This window comes from Monopterus albus, unplaced genomic scaffold, assembly GCF_001952655.1.
Source record: "Monopterus albus unplaced genomic scaffold, M_albus_1.0 scaffold172.1, whole genome shotgun sequence".
Taxonomy (NCBI): domain Eukaryota; kingdom Metazoa; phylum Chordata; class Actinopteri; order Synbranchiformes; family Synbranchidae; genus Monopterus; species Monopterus albus.
Window position 1 is genome coordinate 2,612,574 of NW_018128052.1, and position 20,371 is coordinate 2,632,944.

Below are 20,371 nucleotides of genomic sequence, written 5' to 3' on the forward strand. Positions count from 1 at the left end.
GTGGCTTTCTAATGACTGTTCGGTAATAGAAATGTTCATCTGAAAATATAAAACTATAACCATCAGCTTGTTGTGGAAGAAGTACTCAGATTACCTTTACTTACTTAAAAGTAGCAATACCACAAAGTAAGAATACTCTGGGTTACTCTGGCAGTAAAATCCCTGCATACAAATATTATTTAAGTAAAAGTGCAAAAGAATTTGTATCAAAACATACTTAAAGTGCCAAAAGCAAAAGTACTTATTATGCAGAATGGCATATTGCACATTAATGTATATCATATTATTGGGTTATAATTATTGAATTATAATTACCATATGCGCTTATAATTTGAATGACTTCACTTATTGCTGGGTAGCTTATGAATGTCCTACTAGGAATCAATAGTCTTATAATTATAGTGTATGCTGTATAATTAATTTAATTCTGAAAAGTGACCAGTAAATAAGGTTATCAAATAAATGCAATAAAAATAAGTACAATATTTACCTCTGAAATGCAGTGAAGTTGAAGTATGAAGTAGTAGAAAATGAAAATAGTCAAGTAAGTACAGATATCTCAAAATTGTACTTAATTGTATTTACTGTATACATTTTATCAGTAGCTGATTAGCGTAGCTTAGCATACAGACTGACTTTGACCAAAGGTAGCATGCACATATAAAGCTCATTAATTAACATGTTACACATTGAAAGCATAAAAATGACAAGTATTCTGATCCTGTACTTAGGTTACAGTAAAAATGTCATCAAGTACAAATACTTTGTTAGAAGAAAAAGTCCTCCGTTAAAAATGTTGAGTAAAAGTACAGAAGACAAACATGAATGAATATGAATATGACAAAAATGAATTTTAAGTCTGAAAAGTTAAACGATTCCTCATCCAGGAATGACCACTTTCAGAGTGAAGATATTTTACATCAAAGGGTTTGTTATTACTGCAGCACTAATATATAAACCAGACATAAGAAGGGATATTTTAACTAATACTTCTTGTCTTGACCCTTTATTAGAACATGAAGAGGTTTACTGAGATGCTGTAGGTAACAACTGGTTTACATATTGTTATTCCTATCCCCCTAAATAAATAATTCAGTATAAATCAAACCAAGTGCACCTACCTACTGGGTCTGTAGCTGCTCTTTCCCATCTTAGACTGCCTATTTAAAAGGGATACACAATTAGCTGCTGGATGGGAAATGTTTTGGCACCTTCAAATGGATCTGTAGTATGAACCACAGTCAGTGGACATTTGTGTGTACGTATGTGTATGGGTGAACAGGGGAATGGTTGAGTGCCCTTTACTTTGACAGGTTACAGGTAGAGGCTCTGTTTCTGTCTGTAGCTCTATTACTGAACGGTCATTAGAAAGCCACTGCAGGAAGGAAGGAGAGAAGAAAAGGAGGAGGAAAAGAGAAAACTGAGAAATACAAGTCATTATCTAACATAATTTATATGCTTTTACTGTGTTTTTGTGTTAATGTCCAGAGCAAATATGTCATTAGATAAGATAAAATAAGATAAGATAATCCTTTATTGTCATTGTAACACATACAACAATTTTTAGAGTGACCTCCAGTCGGTAGAGACCATATATAAAACTTAACTGCTAGAAAAATGAAATAAACAACAGACTTCTCACCGGACGTCTACCTGACGGCAGCAGTTCAAAGAGTGAACATCCTGAATGTGAAGAATCCTTAATGATGTTCTGGGCTTTTTTGAGGCAGCGGGAACTGTGTAGTTCTTCCAAAGTGAGGAGAGGGCAGCCGACAATCTCCTGGGCCGTATTAATGACCCTCTGGAGCATTTTCCTCTGAGCCACCTTGCTGCTGCTGCTGTACCATACACATATACAGTATGTAAGGATGCTCTCAATGGAGCACCGATAGAAGGACACCAGCAGTCTCTGGGAGATGTTGTTCTTTCTGACCACACGTAGGAAGTACAGTCTCCGCTGGGCCTTTTTAAGCAGTTTAGAGGCATTCACACCCCAGGTCAGGTCCCTCTTAATATGCACTCCCAGAAGCGGAAGGCCGACACCCTCTCCACATGGTCCCCGCTGATATACAGTGGCATTGGGTTATGCAAGGTGGGCCAACAGAAGGATCAAATATGCAAAGGAGAAAACAGACTAAGTATAATGTGAAATTTTTGTCAAGAGCAAAACACCAACATCAACAATACTCAGTATAGAAAAACACATTTATTTTGTGAGTCATTGTTATTTTCTTTATAATGTGATATCAACATAGGCCATAGGACTGTGTGTGATGACAGTGTTAAAAGCTAGCCTGTGCCATTTTAATATAGTTAAACAGAACCATCACCCAGCTTTAATGAAAATGTGTTCTAACACAGCTTATTGCTGAGGAAAATTGCTCTATGAGCACAAAATGCATTTAAAAGTGTATTAGCTTCAAGCTTTTAAATATCCCCTCCTGTAATGCATATTAGATGTACCTTATATTTCCATTTTCACAGAATGTGGAAAACTGAATGTACCTGCAATTACATTTCTGCTTGTTTAGAATTCATAGTATTAAAGGTTTTTGTGGTTTCAAAAGAGCCTTGTCATGTCTCATACTTATACTACATTTACCCTCATGGCCCAGGGAATCTGCAGTCACATCAGATGCCAGAGTTTACTTTAAATGTCCCATATCAATTAAAAACTCCCAGGACGGAATCTACTGTTCAAATGTTAATCAATTTAACTGGTGCAATTTTACACAGAAAGTTCTGTTTTTCATAACAGGAATTTTCTTTCTTTTTTAAATCTTTGGAGGAGTAACATTAACTTCAGCTCACTGAGTTGTACACACAGGGAAGCCCTGAATGCCACTCATCAAACATTTTCTATTTTTCTCTCCACATGCCTGCTGCTGCAGCACCCACCAGTTTAACTAGAGTCAAACAAGCTCAGGATATCAAGTCTAATGAGCACCTGTCTCAAGAATAACAGACCGTGGAATATTAATGGAACCTTGAATATTTGTACTGCACAATCTTCAGTGCATGAAATTTGTCTACACCACTGAGTCTCAAATTAATGTCAAAGCACTGGCAATATTTTAAAATGTAATCTTTTGAGGCTGGTTGTGGTGATGTTTTGCTTTATAAATTACCTTTAGTTTCCGGACACATTTAGACAATCCTGGCTGATGGCTACGGTGGGACTGATTTACACTGATCAAGCGCCCTCATGGTTCATACCCCCACCTCCCACCAGCTGACATGTCACAGTTGAGTTACTTCAAAAATTTATTGGGTTAGGTCAACCTTGTCTAATGACAGTTGCTGGGCTGTGGAGGTATGTAATCAGCTTCTGGGAAGCTTCATGGTATGAAAGTATAGCAACGAGAAAATATTAAATGCTGCATGAGATGTGTGTGGGTGGTGAGTGTTATAACTGGCTTAAAGCAGTGCAACAAACAAGAACTCACTTGTTGACAATTGATTGTTTGCTTATTTCCCATTTGGCATCAAAATCTCTATCATTAACATTCATGATCACAAGGTCAGGGTTGCAGACCTTGGACTTGACACTCCATACTTGAGAATTCAGACCGGACAGAAAAAGTTTTAACCACTTAAATTTTTAAAACAGCACAAAGACAATCTATAGAGCTTACTAATACCCTAAGATTGCCTGCTGACGTAGTACAGACCACGATCAACAGTTGCTATATCTTTTACACAGGCTACAGGGCAGAAATACAGAGCAAACACAAAATCAAGTATAAGTAACCAACAAAAACATTAAACTAGTCTCCATTTAATATCAACTAAATTTATGGTTACGTCTCCGCTGTAGTGTTTTTATACTACTTCCGCATAGGCCATGTGTAGCGCTCTCAAATATGACGTCACCGGTCGTCTTCTAGGCGATTGGTCAGTGACACTACGAGTACGGCCCTTCTCGTCTTTCATTGGGTGCTTTATTAAATTTCCTACCTGTGATTGGCTAAGAACGTCGCACTGCCATTGGTTGATTTCACGCACTGACAATTTGAAAATCGGTAGTTTCGCGTTCAGAAATTAAGGGGCAGCTGAGAGAAAGGGGATACAGAAGTCGGGATATAATTTCTTAAGAGACAGAGGTAAGAGTTGAGGATAACTACATTTACAAAGCATTTCCATCTCGAAGTCAAATTGTTATTGAATTGTTATGCTGAATGGAGTTGCATAACGTTACTTTGTTTTAGTTCACTGTTAAAATATTGTTTCCTACTGCATGCACTGTCTCATTGTGTTGAATCACTAATGTCCTCTGAAACCGCCAGAGCAAGGTGCTATTCACGAATCAATTATCTGGGAGTTGCTGCAATGTTACCGGGAGAGGATGGTGCCCAGCTGCAGTGCTGTGTGACCGTGGAGCGGCTAGATACATCCGGCCAGGCCCCCCGGAGGCAGCACATCCGTAAAGCCTCTGTTATTCTGGGTCGGAACGAGTTCCAAGAGATTATGCTCCGCTTCCACGACGGAAAAGTCTCGCAAAGTTACCGCCTCAAAGAGTTTAAACTGTTCACCAAGTTCGCCAGGGATGGGAAGTGCACCATCAAACTGCTCCCTGAAAACATCCAGGTGCTCATCTCCAACTGCCCCCCTGACCAGCTGAGCCTCTTCCTCAAAACCCTGAGCATCAAACACCAGGCCTGGCAGAGCAGCAAGCCTCTGAGTGACAGAGAGAAGCTCAGAGCTGGTCTGCCCCGCAGCTTCGAGGCCATCAGCCCACTGCAGCAGAAGGACATCCAGAAGGTCAACAAGCTGAGAAGTAAAGAAGCACCCACAGGACTGTCAGATCGCACCAATAAGACCACTGTGGCAGGAGGAGGACAACAGGTGAAAAGGTCGAGGAGTGACAGTAACTTCAGCCCAGTGAGTTGGACACACACAAGAATATATTATGACTTACCTTGATGGTTCTGACAGTTTTCCTCTTTGATCAATCACATTTCCTAATCTGTATTGTCCTATATGTCAACTCCCATGTTCTTTGTCCACACTTTATTTATGCTACCTTTAAAAACAAGCTTTGTTTACTATTTCAGGTGAAGCAGAACCCCAGTAAGAAGCCCGTTCTCTCTCTGCCCTCATGTACGCTGAATAAAGAACAGGCTGCTGTCCTCAGTGCAGTGCTGAGTGGCAAGAATGTCTTCTTCACTGGAAGTGCAGGTATGTGTGTGACCAGAAATTTACATTACATTTTCACAACATGTTTTGTAATTGCTTTTATTTCCAATAGACAACCTGGACGGAATCTCGTTTCATAAGACAGCCACCGTGTTTTACCTCTGTTCTAAGCTCATCTGTTTTTGTTTTTCAGGTACAGGAAAGTCCTTCTTACTCAAGCGAATCATGGGATCTCTTCCTCCGAAGAGCACCTTTGCAACAGCCAGCACAGGAGTGGCTGCGTGTCACATTGGAGGAACAACATTACACAGCTTTGCAGGTCAGTAACTGAGCATCAGAAGACACCAAACAGAGTTTGTGTGCATCTTTTTATAAAAAGTCCATAATCAGTTGTTAGGGATGTGTAGAGGTCATATACTGTATATATTTTTTTTTTTTAATCACAAGTTTAGATGATCCAAGTAACTGATCAAACTCCTTGTTTCAAAAAAACGCCACCTTCAGTACAAAGAAACAGGGCTTTGTCTGTTACTTCTTTTGATTGTCCTTATTTTAAAGCAGAGCTGCAGCCTTTAACTCCATTACAAGGTCTATGATGGCGTATTTCAGATTATGAATCTTTAATATAATTGAAGAGGTGGTGTCGGGTGGCTTTCCAGAATAACAGATGTTTGTAATTAAATCTCAATATAAAGTAGAGGGTGTGAATTGAGTATTTGTATGAAGTGTTACTCATTTGTGTCCCCTCTGACCATCTGCTTGTGTCTTTATTATCTTTTTTTTTCTTTCTTTCTAAACATGTTTTTTACAGGTATCGGCTCCGGCTCTGCCCCGCTGGAGCAGTGTATCGAGTTGGCCCAGAGGCCCAGGGTGCTGCAGCACTGGACGAGCTGTCGACACCTCATCATTGATGAGATCTCCATGGTGGAGGCCCAGTTCTTTGATAAACTCGAGTCGGTGGCCAGGTGAGATGAGAATACCACAGTCAAGTTCAGCATCAATCTGAAGAACAGGATGTTTTGAAAATATCTTAAAAATGAAAGACTGAAATATCCCATTTACATCAGTATTCAGACCCTTCACTTAGTACTTGTTTAAAGTACCTTTGGCAACATCACCAGCCTCAATTCCTCTTGAGAATGAAGCTGCAAGCTCAGCATCTTTCTTTTGGAGTTTTCTTCCATTCTTCTTGGATGAATTGTTCAAGGTCAACCAGGTTGGATGGTTTTCAGGTCTCTCCAGAGACGCTCTATTGTGTTCAGGTCCAGACTATGGCTGGGCCACTCCAGGACTTTCACAGAGCTTTCCTGAAGACACTGCTGTGTTTTCTTGGCGGTATGCTTCGGGTTGTTGTCTTGTTAAATCTAAACCTTTGCCCCAGCCTTGAGCACTCTGGAGAAGGTTTTCATTCAGAGTTGCTTTATATTTTTCTGCATCCAAGGCCCTGATTCCCCGATTGTTCAGTTTGGCTGGGTGACCAGATCTGTGAAGACTGGTGGTGGTTTAAATCTCTTCCAGAGACAATGATGGAGGCTACCGTGCTCTTGGGCACTTTCAATGCTGCAGAAGTGTTCTTGTATCCTTCCCCAGATCTGTGTCTTTACACAGTCCTGTCTCGTGGGTCTGTGGACAGTTCTCTCGACCTCATGACTTTGTTTTACACCATCAGCTGTGAGACCTTATACAAACAGGTGTGTGCCTTTCCTGATTATATCCAGTGCATTAAATTAGGCACAAGGGGACTCTAATCAAGCTGTGGAAGCATCTCGACCATTGATAGGAGGAGGATGCACTAGAGCTCAGTTGTAAGTGTCATAACAAAGGGTTCTGTCAACGGGATATTTCAGTGTTTTTATTTTTAATAAGTTTTAAAACATTCTAAAAACCTGTTTTTATTTATTTTGCAATTAATAGAGAAGCTATGTGTCAAATTAACTGATAAAGTAATTGTTAGTTGCAGCCCTGTAAAAGTCACTGGCACGTTAATTCATATTAACCTTCAGTGATGTGCACCTTTTCGCTGCACTGTCACAGGTCAGTCAGGAGGTCATCCGAGCCGTTTGGCGGTATCCAGCTGATTGTGTGTGGCGACTTCCTCCAGCTGCCTCCTGTTTCTAAGGGAAAAGAAAAGGCCAGCTTCTGCTTCCAGGTCTGTACAGACCAGGACGTCCCTGTTTGTTAATCTCATTTTGTTAGTGATGTTGTGTGCCAACAGACCGATAGGTCATTAGGGCAATCGATTTAAGAAAAATTTGTAACAACCCAGTAAGGGGACTGCTTCAGAAATACATCCATTCAACTAGTTGGTAATGGGAATATTTTGTGCACTAGATTTATGTACCTGGAAGTAAAAGCTGAATATAAACAAGATGTTCTTTACTGGAGCAGTAAATTTGTTTTAAATGTTGTTGTTGTTTTAATATATCCTCATAAGTTTCTCCGAGTACATAAACCTTTAATGTACTGAGTTATTCAATTCAGGCTGGTCTACCTTGTTCCCATGAGTCAGCAGCTGTTCTACAGACATTTTGCTCATTTCCTGAAGAACATTAATAGATGTTAGAGCAAAACGGATCTTTTTCCATTATCGCTGTTCAGGCCAGGAGTTGGCGTAAGGTCATCCAACTCAACATGGAGCTAACGGAAGTGAGAAGGCAAACGGACAAGTTGTTCATTTCTCTCCTGCAGGCAGTGAGAGTGGGCAGGTAATATAATAGGCACTGTCCATTTCTCAAACTATGCCACTGTATTGTGATGGGAATGTTTTCTACCAAATGTACAGTCCAATGTTGTGTCCACCTAAATATTTTACAGAAATTAACATACAGCTGATAAAGGGACAGCAGTTCATTTTTTATTTTATTTTATTTTTTTGTACTGCAAAACATTTATGCTTTCCCAGAAAAATAGTCTTTCTGAAGGCGAGGTTCTCTCTCACCATTCAGGGTGACGGAGGAAGTCACCACTAAACTGATAGCGAGTGCCTACCATCGCATCGAGAGGGACGGGATCCTAGCGACCAGGCTGTGCACGCATAAAGATGACGTGGAGCTCACAAACGAGAAGAAACTCCAACAGCTGCCAGGTATGGATTCTTCCGTTCAATTATGTTTATTGGGTTTTTAGCACAACACAGGTGTTGGTTTGTTTGGCTTGGATCCACTTGAAAACTGTTGCCCACGACTTGAGTCTGGTGTTTGCTTTGTTGAAACCTGTTTCCACCTTTTGAGCCTTTGCAAACATTTGCTTTCTGACTCCTGTTGTGGTTGTATTTTATTTTGTACTTTCATTAGAAAACCGTAGGGAGTGTTTGTGACATTAGTTTCAAAGTTTTAGTCTTTTTTTGTGCACATAGGCCTACTCAACTTTTTTTTTTGTTTGTTTGTTTATGGTTTCAGACTTAAGATACCTAGGTTATTGCCTGTCCCCCATAATATTTTATACAGTGAAAGTGCTTGCCTTCACAATATGATTTTTACCCACCTTTTTTAATAAATCTGCTCCTGCCCCTCAGGCTCAGCGCGTGTGTTTGAGGCACTAGACAGTGACCCAGCCCTGGTGAAGACTATAGATGCCCACAGCCCAGTCAGCAGACTGATCCAGCTCAAAGTGGGAGCTCAGGTTTGACTGCAGAATGTTCTTGTCATCTTCCATTATCTCCATAACCTACTGAAGGTTGGCATGCAGCCCTGTTGGTCTGATACATGTCAAGTCTGAGTGAAGACATGCTTTGAAATTTTCTGTGATGTTTTATTTTTTAAGGTCATGCTGACAAAGAACCTGGACATCACTCAAGGTCTGGTGAATGGAGCACGAGGAGTTGTGGTGGCTTTTGAGTCTGGAAATACTGGTCAGTAATCAATTATTTGATTAGTAAATAAATATATTCAGTTCTGCTTAGAAATGCTGTAATTCACTGACAATCCTATAGGTTGTGATAAAGATGAACATCGAAGGTTCAGGAGCAGGACCATGCCCTTATCACACCCCTTTTCTGCCTCCTGCCTATAGATAGGCTACTTCTGCGTTCCATCTACAGAGTGCTTTTGTTTCTCATAAAACCCTCCCTATCTAGCTGATCTTTCTCTGTACTCTTCTCTTCCTTTCCTTCCTACCTAGTTCTCCTCCCTCCATATGGAAATCCACCACACCCCAGAATCACGCAGCAAAGCCATGTAGTTAAATTACTTTTAGGATAACTTTAGGTCTCGGGTAATAAACTCAACTAAATTGCTTTTTTTTTTTTTTTTTTTAATCATATTTGTTATAATTTTGTATCACATGTACATTGCTTTGCTGTAGTGCCACTTCAGTAACTGAAATAATTGGTGCCTTGCAAAGCTGTTGCTTTCAAAGTAGCTTCCTCAACTCAGCTTTTCTGCCAGTTGTCAGTTCTGTGTACATGTCTTTAACATTGTCTATCACTGTGACATCTTTCACTACTTTCTGTTGATTAAGTTTGCTCACTCCAGCTACTCATGTATGTTACTTTTAAATATGAGTATAGGCAACTGCAGCTACAAGATGGCAGAGATGGTGCATCAACAACAGTCACAGCTGTACACCATAACCTTATCCACTCCAAAGTTATGGTTAAACCTGGCCACAGAATCACAGCCATCTGTTCAACACCTGCAGTTTAGAGCTGCTTTGCCACTGCCGTCACTTGCGACAGCTTCCATTAACATAGAAAATCATCACTGGAGGACTTGCAATTGAAGAACTTGAATGTTGAATTTGCCAGACTGACAGAAGCAAAATGTAAATGACTTTAAGGGAAACACCACAGGTTCTCTTTTCACAAATAGCAGTGGTGGTTACTTCCATGTACTGACTCACTCCCTGTTTTCCCAGGACTCCCACGTGTACGTTTCCTGTGTGGCGTTACAGAGGTGCTGAAGCCAGAGCGCTGGGTGTTTAAGGCTGGTGGTGGAATCCACTTGAGTCGACAGCAGCTGCCACTCAAACTGGCCTGGGCCATCTCCATCCACAAGAGCCAGGTGAGTGCAGGTTCAGTCGTAGCCGCACGGTGTATTAGCTGCAACTCAACCCACAAATATTAGAGAGAGAAATGCTCCTACAATCCCCACAGTCTTCCTTTCTCTTCGAGGAAAACATTGTTCACTGTTGCTAAGGGAGACCAGTGTTTTGTGTGGGTTTCTCTTGAATGAATGAATGAATCACTTGACAAATGGCCTGAAACTAATTTCTTTTTCTTTTTGTACCACTTTTGATAAACACTAGCAGATGGCAAAAAATGGCTGACAGTTCTTTGGCAGTGTCTGAGCTAGCCTTGAATGCTCAGTCTTATCCACATTATTGCTTGTCAGATGAGGTTAAAGGAGACGAGAGCCAAGTCAGAACTGTATAATGGGTTCAGATTTAAAATCAAGTAGTATCCAGTATATACTGTGTAGAACCAGTATGTGGTGTGGATTCTGGCTTCAGTATTAGTCTATTTTTAAAGAGGTTCCTGTTCAGTATGCATATTGCTGTTTATGCCACTACCTACTTTATTTTTCATTGTGATGGATGGCTGGGCTTGACTCTAACTCGCTGTGCAATTTTACAGCGTGAGAGCATCTGGTTTACAGGTGAACCCACAATGTTTTTGCCTGGTATTTATCAGGCAGCACTGAGCTATAATCAGTCTTACCTTTTACATTTTAGTTCAAATTCCACACAAACAGAACCAGTTTAACTTGTATTTTGTCCCAGTTAGAGATGAAAACAAAGGCACATTTATTCATGTTATGAAGATTTAAGCTCAAATTTACAGATGCTTTTTTTTTTGTATTGACTCTGCCTCCTAGTGGAATCTACTGACCATATAATTGAAACGTCCCTGATTTAACACTCTCCCCTTATGCTCCCACTGACAGTTTCAAAATCATGCAATAACTCGAGCTAGATGAGGCTGGGTACAACAATGGTACATGAAGAAAATTGCTATACAGGTCTGGTGTAGCTGCAACACATAAATGAGCTGTGACATGTCATCCTCACCAATCAGCAGCCTCGCCAGAAGCTCTAACTCTGCTCTCCCAGCAGACTCTTGTCCTAACTTTAGCCTCTGAAATTGATTAGAAATGGAAAAAGAGGCCCTCTGGGTAATTGAGTTCCTTAGTCACGACCCATGTGTCACCAATATATGATCTATAGTAGCGGAGCTAATGCACAGGGACAAAAAATGAAACCCCTTCTGCGGGGTGGGGTGACTTTATTTAAAGGTCAAATACTGGAATGTCTAACTTTATGTACAAAGTGAATTGTGGGTTGTGAAAACAGTGTTTGCATATTGATTTATCCTGACCTGTAACTGTGATTGGGGATTTATTGCAGGGCATGACACTTGACTGTGTGGAAATCTCTCTGGCACGTGTGTTTGAGAGCGGCCAGGCTTACGTGGCCTTGTCTCGAGCTCGGAGCCTGGAGGGTCTGAGGGTCATGGACTTTGACCCCCGTGTGGTGAGAGTGGATCCAGATGTTCTCCTCTTCTACAAGAAACTGAGGAAGGAGCGGCTGCTCATGCAGGTGAGTGCAGAGTTGTTACTGACTGGTTGTTCCTATTTTATAACCTGTTCAACCTTTCATTTACTTTTTAGCTAAACTGTATATTGTTTCATGAAAGTGATCATTTTCATGTACCAAACTGCAGTACTCACTTTTAAGTGTGCACTAAATACAGCACAGATTCTGTATTACTGTAGAATCACCAATATAGCAAGTGTAAAGCACAATTGAGACATTTAATTTTATATGGCTCACATTAAATGAGAGTGCTGCAGAGTTTAAGAAACATTACCACAAACTACTCGATTGTAAAATAACTTCCTCTGTCAACAGGCCACCATGGACGATTTTTTGGGCAACAGCAGCAAAGAAAACTTTTGTTGAGCAGGAGAATCACTTTATCCGTATGTTATGCACTGTGTGCATGAGTCGGCATCTGTTACACCTCTATTGACAATATCATTTTCCCTAAATGACAACGTTCAGCATCTGCCTCATGGTTCCTCTTTGAACTGCTACTACTTGAAGTCACACTGCCACCATGTGGTTATTTCTGGTACTTTTGCTTTTTGAGTATTTTTATTAGACTGAATTTTATTTAATTATGATTGTTAGCATGTATTCAAATAAAGTTTTACTCAGTTTATGACTTTGTGCAAAGCATCCTTTTAGAGTTTTAGTTCATATGGAAATAATTGACTTACCGGTTTAGGTAATGGAAAATAAAATCTATCCCTGCCTTCAGTAGTCGATATAAACAGTTGCTTTGTGGGTTGTTTGGGAGGTGCATGCAGTACGTTATGGCTTCAGGACACTTATGTTGTAAGAGACTATGAATCAATGTCACCTATAGGCCATCTTTGCTTGACACCGGTGACAAGTTTGGTCCAAGTCCTTAACATGGCTGGGTAAATTATAATCACTTCATAGTAAAAACTCTATACACCCACCATACAGTTATACTCCTCATCCAGTACATACTTACTAGTTTCTCCAATAAATGTGAAACACTATACAACTAAATATAAGACAAGCACAGGATTAACTTTGGAATTACAGTAATTAACAGGCAATTCTGTGATGAGTGCAATATCAATTGTCTGTATCACCCTGTCACAGATTAACTACTATATACAGTCATTTCTTTATAAAGTCACTCCCATATATGGGGGAAAAACAGCAGCCCAACAAACTGAAGAAAGCCTTTATTTTCCAAACAATGAGTTTAACACGGAATCTGAGGAAAAACTGCATTTCCCATATGCTGTGACCACATTAGTACGAGTCTTCTTTGCACAACCTGGATGCAACCATCACGCATACAAGCACTGATTCATAATTCTCAGCCTGTCTACATGTACTACAAACAGAATGTGTGGCATGCATTAGTTCAGGTACCCAAGAAAATTCATTTACATTAATACAGAGCATGTCAGAACTGTTTTAACAGTTAAACTGATTCTACAGCGGGAACTGGGAAAGGCAGATTCATTTCAATTTGTGGAACAGCTTGTGTGATACCTATAAAGAGAGAGGAGAACAAAATTAGCATTGTCATTGATTGACATGAGGTGCAAATCAAGCTCTTAATCAAAAGAAATCATATTAAATCTGGTCTTTAACCAAAGTAAAAGTAAGTGCACACTGAGGTTTTCTCAGTTGCCATCCTCTCTTTGGGTGTTACTCAAGTCTCTTAAATATGGGTGGTCATTTCCCTCACTTGCATCTTTTCCTTGTGTCTTAGTCCTGCCCATGTAAGATGTGAGGAAAACATGAGGAGGGAGGACTCACGGAAACGTATTATTAATGACATGAGATTGCCTTTTGCCCTATGCTTCATCTGAAGCGTGCAATCACCAACTGAGTTCTGCCAAAGAGATGAGTTGATTCATAACAGACTTCTGCAAAGGACGATCTCATGTTTCCTTGCTCATGGCTCCTCCAGCAGCCTACTCCCTCATCAATATAAGAGACTTGGAACGTCTTTGGTCGACCAAAAAGACTTCCAGGTCAAGTGAAGATTGAGGAACGATCATATAAGAGACATAAGAAACTCCCCAAGGGTCTTTCACACAGACTTACACAGTGGTCCCGTGCATGCAGGAAGTCAAACAGTTCTTCTGTGCAATCCTCGAAAGTCTTGGACCTAGAGTTGACCCGGGTTTCACAGGTCTCCAGACGCTCCTTGAGGTGCACACAGTGTTCAGTCTTCTCACACTGGGCTCGTACTGTTTCTAGGGGGTCCTGAGAGGGATGCGACAATACCAACACCATTGTGACGATCATTAAACAAATCTCTTAAACACGATGGCTCCTCCCAGAAACTTTGCACCAATATGATTCACTGTATCCTCTCATGATTTCAAAGCCCAACTCTTCAAATGTTTCTCAGAGAATCATAGCTGTTTGTGAAGGTGATTTTAGAATCAAACAATTTCAATAACTAATGCAGAAAATACAAATTCTATACATTTTCATGCTGGTATAATTGTACCTTTACTTGACTGTGATTTTGTGTACAACATACAACTACAATAAGTAAAGCACAGCTTATAATGTACATCTGAGTATGTGCTGTGTAATACACACAATACAGTTTAGCTACACAATGCGTACTACAATATTACCTACAGCAGCAGTTTTACTATCAATTGTTTTAACCATTTCTGCTCTTAAAATGTATATTTTAAGGGCAGATATGGTTTTTACTAAGGCAGCCTTGTGTATAATGGCAGGGGGGGGGAAATAACAAGGAAGGTTAAATCTAAAAAAAAAAAAAAAAAAAAAACTTGCCACCAGTTCTTCCTCTTCCTCCTCCTCCTCCTCCTCTGCAGGTGCATCCTTTTCCTATTCAGTAACAATAAGTGTTTCAAACACATTCATAAGTTGAACTTAAAATGATAATACTGCTCAATTTACATTTACAATACAATGTACACAGTTATATTAAATTTGAGAGGCATCTGTTTGTAGCTATGTTAACTGGGGAACAACCTGTGCTAGATGCTACAAAGATTAACTAGCTAACGAATGCAGAAGGGGTAGCTTACTCTGGACCGACCATTATAAACATGAGCACAACTTAAACTCTGATACATCTTATGTTACAATTAAGCCATCCACGTTTGATACTTACGCTACAACTCTGCTAACGCATTAATATTCCCCCTGCTAAAAACTGTTTACTGTCTAATGTTAGGATACGTTTTGGGTTAAGTGAGGAATACATCGATAAAAGCACAGTCGGCCATGTCTGGTAGGTTAACTATCCAGCACACATATAAAAGCAATTAAAAAAACACACAGCGGTATTTTAATTACCTCCTCCTCAGGATCTCCGTGCGTGAGCATTTTCTTCTCGAAACCCATGATTACAGCTCTGAAAGTCACCAAAAAACCAAATAGGTGTCCTAGCTCACCAGCACCCTCGCTTCTCCTAGAGGACGTGAGGTCGGTCACACGAAGGAAACGACTACATGGATCACCGGATATAGTTTCTTATTGGTAAACAGGATTATTGAAGTTGCTATGGACCAATAATTCACCTTGAGTTTGTGTAAGGCCCGCCCATTAAAAAAAAAAACTCTTGTGTACGGAACGTTTGTTTTCTATTGGAGCGAAGACGGACTTAAAAACTGTCGCACTGCATGATGGCGCTGCTCATGGATACCAGACTTCTGATGAGAAAACTGAAAGATTTAAGGAGTTTAACGCCCAGACGAAACCGAGTGAAAGAAAAGTGGGTACGTTGTGAACATACTAAAAAATAAAGTCTATTAGACGTAGCGTGAGGTGTTTGTAGGTTTGGAGCTGTCAAGAATAGCATACAATAAATTAATGAAAGCAGCATTTATGAATCCAATGAGTTATGTTAATAAATAATCACATCAGCAGTTGTTTTGTTTTGCTAAATATTCTTTTGTAGAATTCTACTGAAAAGTATAAAATCGTGAACTGACCTGGTCTTCACATGTCTATAGGCTGCTCCCTCTTTTTTGCCCTTTTCATTACATTATCATCCTCACACAATCAAGCTAGCCTTTAAAATCTGTGTTTTGACCTCCCTGCCTTGTGGACAGGCTGCTACTCGTCCGAAGTACCCCCCTACCACCCTGGCCCTGCAACATTTTGATGCCACCTACAGCATCCAGCTGGGGCAGCTCTGGCCATCAGTCCGAGTTGCCTTGCTCTCTGAGAAAAAATACGGAGCCCTGCTCAACAATTTTTCCTATGATGATGTTCTGGCAGACCTCCAAGCACAGGGATCCAGAGACTTTATCAGCGACACTGACACGCAAGGTAGGTGTGTGTGTGTCCAGTGTTCACAGTATACCTGCCTGTGCTGGCTTATTAGTTTACTCTGGCAGTGAAAGCAGCATTTTTAAGCTTTGATACTGAGTCGGAAACTGAGTTGTCTTTTTTAAGAACAGCAAAAGATATATTTCCATTTGTCATTCAAAAGCTTTGAACATTCTTAATTGCTGGAAGTAATTTTATGTAAATGTTATATCATTTCAACTTCACATCTCAGTGATTGAATCTAATTGTAGCACAAATTCTTCTTCTTGCCCAGATGACTGCAACTTCTTTGTATCTTTTGCTCTGAGATAGACCCTGGTCTATAAAAGGCTACATTTTTATTTCATGTAGTTTTGTTGATATATAGTTTTACTTATTTTTATTATTTACTAGAGTTATGATTCTAAACCATGTTGTTTAAGTGTGAATTGTTTTAATTTTATGTAACTTAAACGTTCTTCACTGCAAACACCACTTGTCAGTCCGCTCTGAACGTCATTAAAAAGACAAATCTCTCTCCTCATATAATCCGTTTTGTCTTCACCTTCTCTGCAGCTCAGCCATGCTTGGAGCACAAATCTGCAGATGGTGTGGAGGAGGAATCCAGTGTTGATGCTGTAAAGAAATCTGACCTCAGTGGTCAGCAGCTCTCTCCCCTGCAGCTCAGTCTTAACATCAAGTGTGCAGTGTTTCCAAGAGGGGATATCACCAGGTTCAAATCTGCCAGGTGATCTTTTTTGTTACTTCTTAGACAAAATTCAAACTCATAAATGGTTTTTATATGTCTACACACAGCGTGTGTGTATCAAAATATTTATTTTAGCTGTATTTTTGTGTGTACATATTTAGTTTTAAAAGAGTGTAGTTAGCCCAAATGTTTTTTATAGGTACACACAGCGTGTGTGTTTCAAAATGTTTATTTTAGCTGTATTTTTGTTTTTGCATATTTAGTTTTAAAAGGGTGTAGTTAGCCCAAATGTTTTTTATAGGACCACGTAATTCTACAAATGAGCACTTTGACTCTTTCTTGTCCTCTTAAGACCAGACATGTTCGGGTTATTGAGTTATTACTTGATGGATGCAGCGTCTGTGCTGCCTTGTCTCGCACTGGATGTTCAAGAAGGTCACAGTGTGCTTGACCTCTGTGCTGCTCCAGGAGGCAAGACCCTGGCTTTACTTCAGACCCAGGCTATCAGTAAGTGGACTGCTGTTTTCACTCGGCCCAGGTCGAGATCTTTCTTGTCAGTTCTCTGTCTATGAGTGTTAGTACTGTTGCTCTGCCAGTCAGTTGGTGCTGACCATCTACCGTTTGTGTTTCTGCCAAAGGGTTTTTGTGTGCAAATGATGCCTCAGTGTCTCGGACATTGCGACTCAGAAGGGTCCTCCACAGCTATGTTCCTAAGGAGGTTTTGACCGCAGAGAAACTACGCATTACCTCCTTTGATGGCACCAAGTGGGGAGAAATTGAAAGGAACACTTTTGACAGAGTATGCCAAGTTTATTCTTTTTTTATTCATTTTCTACCGCTTAGTCCCTGAACGGGGTCACGGGGGGCGGGGGGGCAATCCCGGCCAGCAATTGGGCGAAGGCGGGGTACACCCTGGACTAGCAGGGCTAACACATAGACGAACAACCACAACCACACACACACACACTCCTACGGGCAATTTAGAGACACCAATCAACCTAAGCTGCATGTCTTTGGACTGTGGGAGGAAGCCGGAGTACCAGGAGAGAACCCACACAAGCACGGGGAGAACATGCAAACTCCACACAGAAAGGGTCCCAGGTGGGGCCCGAACCCGGAACCTTCTCATTGTGAGGCAACGGTGCTAACTGCGCCACAGTTAATCACATTGTCTTATCCACGTGCTACCACTTTGTCCACCTCCTCCTTTCCTTTTGTGTGCAGGTCCTTGTTGACGTCCCTTGCACTGCAGACAGACATTCTCTCATGGAGGACGATAACAATATATTTAGTAAGAGCAGGACTGGAGAGAGACGGGGGCTGCCACAGGTGCAGCTGGAGCTGCTGTTGTAAGTTTCAATGGAAATCTGGTGTTATTTACAGTATGTGCTTACACTTAGTCACAAGAATATACAGTTAAAATATTCCATTGAACAAAAATAAACAAACACTCTCTCTGTTCTGCAGGGCAGGTATCGAAGCAGCGTGTCCAGGTGGGGAAATCGTGTACTCAACCTGCACGCTCTCTCAAATCCAGAACCTGAGGGTGGTGGAACAGGCCATCTGCTTGGCTGGAGAGAACCACGGCATCCGCCTGGAGGTCAGTCAGACGCACACTGTCAGATTTAACAAAAAACTCAACATTAGAGACTTTGTGATAAAATCAAGATTAGTGGAAGATAAGCGATCTGACCTGCTGATTGTGAACACAGAAACCAAATTACTTGAAATAATTTGATCTTTTTTGTTTCCCTGTCCCCCCCCCCCCCCCTTGTTCTCACTGAATCTAACTCAGGTTGTCAATCTGCAGCCCCTCACACACATGTTTAAGAAAACCTTTCACTTCGCTCCGGACCTAGAACTGGGTGAGATGGTCATCCCACATTTAGCTGCTAACTTTGGGCCTATCTACATGTGCAAGCTAAAGAGGCTGACCTAGACTGGAAGTTTGCTTGTTACCATTTGGATTCTCTGCTGCCAGAATAATACTCACCCACGTTTGTAAACTCTACCTGATAATGAACTTGACTGCTGACATTTTCTAACATCAGAATAAATGAAGTTTCCAGTTGATAAACCTGGACTTTGGTACCATAGCTGTGGGCCCACTGGACAGCGCTGAACTGCAGGCTGTTATGGAAATTTCTGGACTCTTGGGAATGCCAGACCTCAGTTTTGGAATTATTGAAGGGAGATTCGAGACAGTTTGTTGGACACTTAAACCGGCTTTGCATGTGTTTTACTTGCAGTTTAATTTTTGCCCCCTAGGTGGCAAAAGTGGATAAAAACTAAAGGTATCCTGTATGTTCTGTGCCCACTAGAGGACGTTAAGTATGTGTCTGCAAAGGTTAGAGGAACTCCTGTATGAACGTCCTCCTGCACTGTCTCAGATGCATATTTCAGACTGGAGGGTCACATTACTGAAGCACAAATTTCCATCAGAATTACCTGTTCCCTTTAACTCTCCAATGAGAATGAGTTGTTCTGTGGTTATTCATCAGGTTTCATGGCTTTGCCTAATAATGCGATATGTGGCTACATTGAAGGAGGACATAATGAGCAGGCAGGTAATGACTTGTGTGACCATTTGGCTTCTCACATCTGAATCTGCACAACTTTCATTATTATAGCTGGATTGAGTCTGTTTTGCATCGACATCGCTCAGAGGTGAAACGTTTCCTCTTATCACAACATAATGTGAGCAGAGAGGTGCCTCTTTTTCCATCACACCGCCGATGACCCTTTATGTTGTCCTGGCCAAGCAATGTAGCGTGAAAAAGGTGTGTGTGTGTGTGTGTGTCTAACGAGTCCACCATCCTCAGCCCACAGTCATTAAGCTGCTCCAAGTGCAGGAGCCGACTCCCATCCCTGTGCAGGGATGGACGGCAGCCATGCGGCTCCCAGATGAACATTAAAGAGGCAGCAGAGGGCTAAAATGGGACGACTCGCCCTGTTTTGCCCCTCTGCTTTTTTATTCCACAGATGACTGCAGATAATTTTCTGTGCGATTGTGAGTGATTACTGTATTACTGCGTTAAAAGGGGGATGTATCAGGGAATGCAGAGGGAATTAATGACACATAAAAACTATTTTTGTATTGACTGCTTTCGTCTCCAGGGCCTTGAATGCCTATTCGTACATCTTGTGATTACCTAAACGTATTGTAAATATGTGTTTCCTATGGGCTCTTACATAAATTTACATGTTTTAACACTCAGGAGACGGCAGACTGTTAGAGATGTGTTACTCTCTATTCTGCCTGTCTGTAGACTCGACTGGCTGCCCTCTTTATTATTGAATTAGCCAATGAAGCGCTGTGCATTTGTGTCCCCTGTGTGTAAGCCTGTGTTAGAGAGACATATGTAGTGTATTAGAAAGATGAATATTATGGATTTAACTACACAACCATGCTTCTGTTGTGTTTTCAAATACAAGTTAAATGTTGCATTTTTGTTAGTAAAGATGCAAAACACTGTAATAGTCTTATGTTTTTACCTTGCACCACACAAGCTACTGAGTGAGTGAACTTGTACCCATTAGTAGTGAACGCCATGTGTTAAAACAGCAGAAGGGAAAAATGAACTATGTCTTATAAGAGCACAGCACTTGTTTAAATGGACCTGCCACTGCTGAAATTAATGATTCAGTTTGGTGTCTACAGCAATTCAATATGAACATTCAGGTGTCGTTATGGTTATGAATACACACGTGGAGGCAAGTTGTGTGTCTTAGCTG

The 20,371-nt window shown here is 40.9% G+C and overlaps 3 protein-coding genes across 3 annotated transcripts; 2 read left to right on the forward strand and 1 right to left on the reverse strand.

Annotated features, from left to right (window-relative positions):
• Positions 1 to 3,989: 3,989 nt before the first annotated feature.
• On the forward strand, positions 3,990 to 12,282 carry pif1 (PIF1 5'-to-3' DNA helicase homolog (S. cerevisiae)). The gene is made up of 13 exons (XM_020616147.1): positions 3,990 to 4,103; positions 4,287 to 4,881; positions 5,055 to 5,178; positions 5,330 to 5,455; positions 5,948 to 6,101; positions 7,171 to 7,285; positions 7,735 to 7,841; positions 8,082 to 8,221; positions 8,651 to 8,757; positions 8,899 to 8,986; positions 9,991 to 10,136; positions 11,479 to 11,670; positions 11,983 to 12,282. Exons 2-13 carry the CDS (start codon positions 4,330 to 4,332, stop codon positions 12,031 to 12,033), a joined length of 1,902 nt encoding a protein of 633 aa, XP_020471803.1. The 5' UTR covers positions 3,990 to 4,103; positions 4,287 to 4,329; the 3' UTR covers positions 12,034 to 12,282.
• Positions 12,283 to 12,839: 557 nt separating this feature from the next.
• LOC109969336 (cytochrome b-c1 complex subunit 6, mitochondrial-like) lies at positions 12,840 to 15,141 on the reverse strand. Its single transcript, XM_020616149.1, has 4 exons — positions 14,971 to 15,141; positions 14,443 to 14,496; positions 13,732 to 13,893; positions 12,840 to 13,170 (listed from the first exon to the last, which is right to left on the reverse strand). The coding sequence occupies exons 1-4, from the start codon at positions 15,016 to 15,018 to the stop codon at positions 13,138 to 13,140; spliced, it is 297 nt and encodes a 98-aa protein (XP_020471805.1). The 5' UTR covers positions 15,019 to 15,141; the 3' UTR covers positions 12,840 to 13,137.
• Positions 15,142 to 15,236: 95 nt separating this feature from the next.
• Positions 15,237 to 20,254, forward strand: nsun4 (NOP2/Sun RNA methyltransferase 4). The gene is made up of 8 exons (XM_020616148.1): positions 15,237 to 15,392; positions 15,729 to 15,948; positions 16,504 to 16,675; positions 16,989 to 17,143; positions 17,275 to 17,435; positions 17,861 to 17,985; positions 18,104 to 18,236; positions 18,432 to 20,254. The coding sequence occupies exons 1-8, from the start codon at positions 15,297 to 15,299 to the stop codon at positions 18,573 to 18,575; spliced, it is 1,206 nt and encodes a 401-aa protein (XP_020471804.1). The 5' UTR covers positions 15,237 to 15,296; the 3' UTR covers positions 18,576 to 20,254.
• Positions 20,255 to 20,371: the final 117 nt, after the last annotated feature.

Excerpts from the sequence above, each read along its gene's own strand:
- pif1 (XM_020616147.1), top strand. The coding sequence starts at position 4,330 with ATGTTACCGGGAGAGGATGGTGCCCAGCTGCAGTGCTGTGTGACCGTG. Across the intron at positions 5,179-5,329 it reads CTTCTTCACTGGAAGTGCAG|GTACAGGAAAGTCCTTCTTA; the intron begins GTATGTGTGTGA and ends TTTGTTTTTCAG. Across the intron at positions 11,671-11,982 it reads AGGAGCGGCTGCTCATGCAG|GCCACCATGGACGATTTTTT; the intron begins GTGAGTGCAGAG and ends CTCTGTCAACAG.
- LOC109969336 (XM_020616149.1), bottom strand. The coding sequence starts at position 15,018 with ATGGGTTTCGAGAAGAAAATGCTCACGCACGGAGATCCTGAGGAGGAG. Across the intron at positions 14,497-14,970 it reads ACGGAGATCCTGAGGAGGAG|GAAAAGGATGCACCTGCAGA; the intron begins GTAATTAAAATA and ends GTTACTGAATAG. Across the intron at positions 13,894-14,442 it reads AGGAAGAGGAAGAACTGGTG|GACCCCCTAGAAACAGTACG; the intron begins GCAAGTTTTTTT and ends CATCCCTCTCAG.
- nsun4 (XM_020616148.1), top strand. The coding sequence starts at position 15,297 with ATGATGGCGCTGCTCATGGATACCAGACTTCTGATGAGAAAACTGAAA. Across the intron at positions 15,393-15,728 it reads ACCGAGTGAAAGAAAAGTGG|GCTGCTACTCGTCCGAAGTA; the intron begins GTACGTTGTGAA and ends CCTTGTGGACAG. Across the intron at positions 15,949-16,503 it reads CAGCGACACTGACACGCAAG|CTCAGCCATGCTTGGAGCAC; the intron begins GTAGGTGTGTGT and ends CCTTCTCTGCAG.